The following is a 3159-nucleotide window of genomic DNA, read 5'->3' on the forward strand; positions in this document are numbered from 1 at the left end:
GAGCCAGGCGACGGGGTAGGGGTGCATAATCTTGCCTACTTTCAGGCGTCGGACGTCCTTGAGATCCTCGGCGGAGCTGATGCGCAGCTCCAGCATATTGGCTACGTCGTCCATACGGTGGTGTGCACGTGCGGCCGATTGCGCACTTGCAAAAAGCAAGGAGAGTAGGAATAAACGACGGAGGAAAGCAGCGTTGCTTAATTACGTGAGCGTATTTGCTGATCTCTCTCTCTCTCTCTCTCTCTCTCTCTCTCTCTCGTGAAGCTAATGGTTTTGCGGTGCTCCTCTTCTTATATATTTAGGCTTTCATACAGCTGCGCGGAAGGCCAACAGACCTTTCCTCGTATTTTCTTATATATTTAGGCTTTCATACAGCTGCGCGGAAGGCCCCTTTCCTCGTATTTTCTTTAGGAGCAGACCTTTCCTCGTATTTTCTTATATGTTTAGGCTTTCATACAGCTGTCCGGAAGGCCCCTTTCCTCGTATTTTCTTTAGGAACAGACTTTGACTTTGACTTAGCACGATCAGTAGCCCGCGTTCCAGAGTTCACACTCCCTAATATCAGGTCTAGAATTTGAAGGTTGCAGTACCTTCCAAAGGTTCAAAGCCTTCCAAAAAGGGAAACACAGCTACCCGTCAAGGGAAGGGAAGGTTCAAAACCTTCACAAAAAGGGAAACACAACTACTCGTCAAGGGAAGGGAAGGGTTTTGGGAAATTTCGTTATATGCCTTCATTAGAAAAAAAAAGCTAGTTAAAGAAAAGCTCTTCAATAGAAAAAATAAGGGCGGCCTTCAAATTCTAAGGCCTGCTCTCGATTTTTGGGTTTGTCAAGTCGTTCTCCGTGTCACCTTGACTCTGCACGTATCTTAGTTGATCAACGTTCACGAAAATACTAGCAAAAAGTTACAAATTAATTTTTGCCGTAGAGATTGCAAAAAGTTTAAATTTAATAATGGTGGGAACATGTGCGTCCGTGATCATCATTGGTGCTCAAAAAAACTACATTCAAGTGTATTTGTACCGTCCACAATTAAGAAAAACAGCATTCAAGTGTATTTGTAGTCTGTATTTGAAGTAATGATTTTTCATATATTTTACTTATAAAACCAGCATATTGTAGAGATTTTAAAACAAAAATAGGAGTTGTCCTTATTTTGATTGGTTGAAAAATATGATTTTTTTTTAGCATTGGTCTGTCCACCTTTAAAGGTTTCCAAAAGTAAATAGATTATCACAGTGGTTTTTTTAATGCAGGCACCATAGCATCATTTTTCGCAACAATGTTGGAAGCATAAGCATCCATGTGGCCGTCCCTTTTTTTCTTTAATAGCTCCACGTGGAGTTTTTTTTAAGCCTTTATTAAAGGCAACCTTAATTCTTTTCTTCAAGCGTGGAAAAAAATGAAGAAAATAAAGCGTGTTCAAGGTAGGTCCACCACCAGTGCCAAGGAGGAAAGAGAGGACCAGCTTCAGAGAACACCTGGGAGCTACTAGGGTTTACTAGCTTCTGCAGGTAAGTCTACCACCTTGTGTGAACTGGTACAAGTTGATGATGTAAGATGGGTGGATTCACATGTGTTATGTGGTGTGAGAAGTGGGGTCAAATATTTTTTGAAGGGTTAGAAATGCCAAAAAGCCTTATAAAGGTTTAATTATTTGAAGGATATTTTTTGAAGGGTTAGAAATGCCAGAAATCCTTATAAAGGTTTAATTATTTGAAGGATATTTTTCTCATGATATGCAGGCCTAGTGTGATGTGGGTGTTCCATGATTTAAATATAAATTTGTATAAATCAAATGATTTGGTTTTGTTCTTGTTGCCACGAGGCATGATCAAATTCTGGGCCTGCGTAACTGTAGGGGCAGGGTGGTGCGGACGGTGGTAGAACTGTTCGCACCGCCCGTGCTGGAGCGAAGCGCGCTGAGAAGTTCAACACACCTTGCAGGCGCCCGGATGGTCGTTTCACATTATAGCTCAGCAGTTGCCAGTGGGTGTAGACAGGGCCGCCGTCGTTCAGGATGTCGGCCAGCGGGACGGTGACGGTGCCCACGACCCTGCATGATTTGGGGTTGGGCAGGGACGAGCGGCTGCGCTGGCCGAAGAGTCGGATGACAAGAAAGGCGCTCCTGAGGGTGGGGACGTTCTTCACGGTGATCGTGAGGCCCGGATGGTGCTTGGGCCAGACGGGGTACAAGGTGCCGTCTTCGTCTGCGTCCTGGGCGTCTGCGCGAGGCAGGGCGGACGAGTGGGGAAGGTCGCGCGGGTCGATTTTGTGCAGGCCGTCGATACGCGTGCCTCCGCGTGTGACCCAGGCGACGGCGTAGGGGTGCATAATCTTGCCTACTTTCAGGCGTCGGACGTCCTTGAGATCCTCGGCGGAGCTGATGCGCAGCTCCAGCATATTGGCTACGTCGTCCATACGGTGGTGTGCACGTGCGCACTTGCAAAAAGCAAGGAGAGTAGGAATAAACGACGGAGGAAAGCAGCGTTGCTTAATTACGTGAGCGTATTTGCTGCTCTCTCTCTCTCTCTCTCTCTCTCTCTCTCTCTCGTGAAGCTAATGGTTTTGCGGTGCTCCTCTTCTTCTATATTTGGCCATTCATACAGCTGCGCGGAAGGACAACAGACCTTTCCTCGTATTTTCTTTAGGAACAGACTTTGACTTTGACTCAGCGCGTATTTGACTTCGTCAAGTCGTGCCGCGTGTCTCATCTACGTGTCTTAGTTAATCAGCTTCTAGCAAAAGTTGCAAATCCAGCGATCATCATTGGGTGTGTCATCCGTCCGTCTTTAAAGGAAGCAAACAGATTATCACGGTGGGTTGGATTCTATAGTACGTTCTTTTATTTTTATATTTTTTAATCAATAATAATATTAACTGAAAGCTGAGTACACAATTGTGCCAATTACATGATTTACATCCAAAGCTACATCATGCTGACCCACTACTTCTCAAATTTCACTTCATTTAGTAAATTATACAACAGAGTCCATCTATCATCCTCCAAAAGAAAATTGGATTGCTCCCAAGAGATCTGGTAACCCAACAAGATGCAAACCTCCATCATGGCCTCGGTAGGGGTTTGTTTCTCCAATATGTCCCCCTTTTTGGACCAAATTTTTACATGAGTATGTCTGGTCCCCAGGCTAAGCATAGA

At 44.9% G+C, this 3159-nt stretch overlaps 1 protein-coding gene across 1 annotated transcript; it reads right to left on the reverse strand.

Annotated features, from left to right (window-relative positions):
• Positions 1 to 1127: 1127 nt before the first annotated feature.
• Positions 1128 to 2555, reverse strand: LOC147607948 (uncharacterized). The gene has a single exon (XM_086789644.1). The coding sequence runs from the start codon at positions 2418 to 2420 to the stop codon at positions 1794 to 1796; it is 627 nt and encodes a 208-aa protein (XP_086645770.1). The 5' UTR covers positions 2421 to 2555; the 3' UTR covers positions 1128 to 1793.
• Between the last annotated feature and the right edge of the window lie 604 nt (positions 2556 to 3159).

The sequence above is a fragment of the Cibotium barometz genome, chromosome 54, assembly GCF_041138505.1.
Source record: "Cibotium barometz isolate CiBa-2024 chromosome 54, ASM4113850v1, whole genome shotgun sequence".
Taxonomy (NCBI): domain Eukaryota; kingdom Viridiplantae; phylum Streptophyta; class Polypodiopsida; order Cyatheales; family Cibotiaceae; genus Cibotium; species Cibotium barometz.

What these genes read in the sequence shown, in the direction of transcription:
- LOC147607948 (XM_086789644.1), bottom strand. Translation starts at nt 2,420, where the DNA reads ATGGACGACGTAGCCAATATGCTGGAGCTGCGCATCAGCTCCGCCGAG.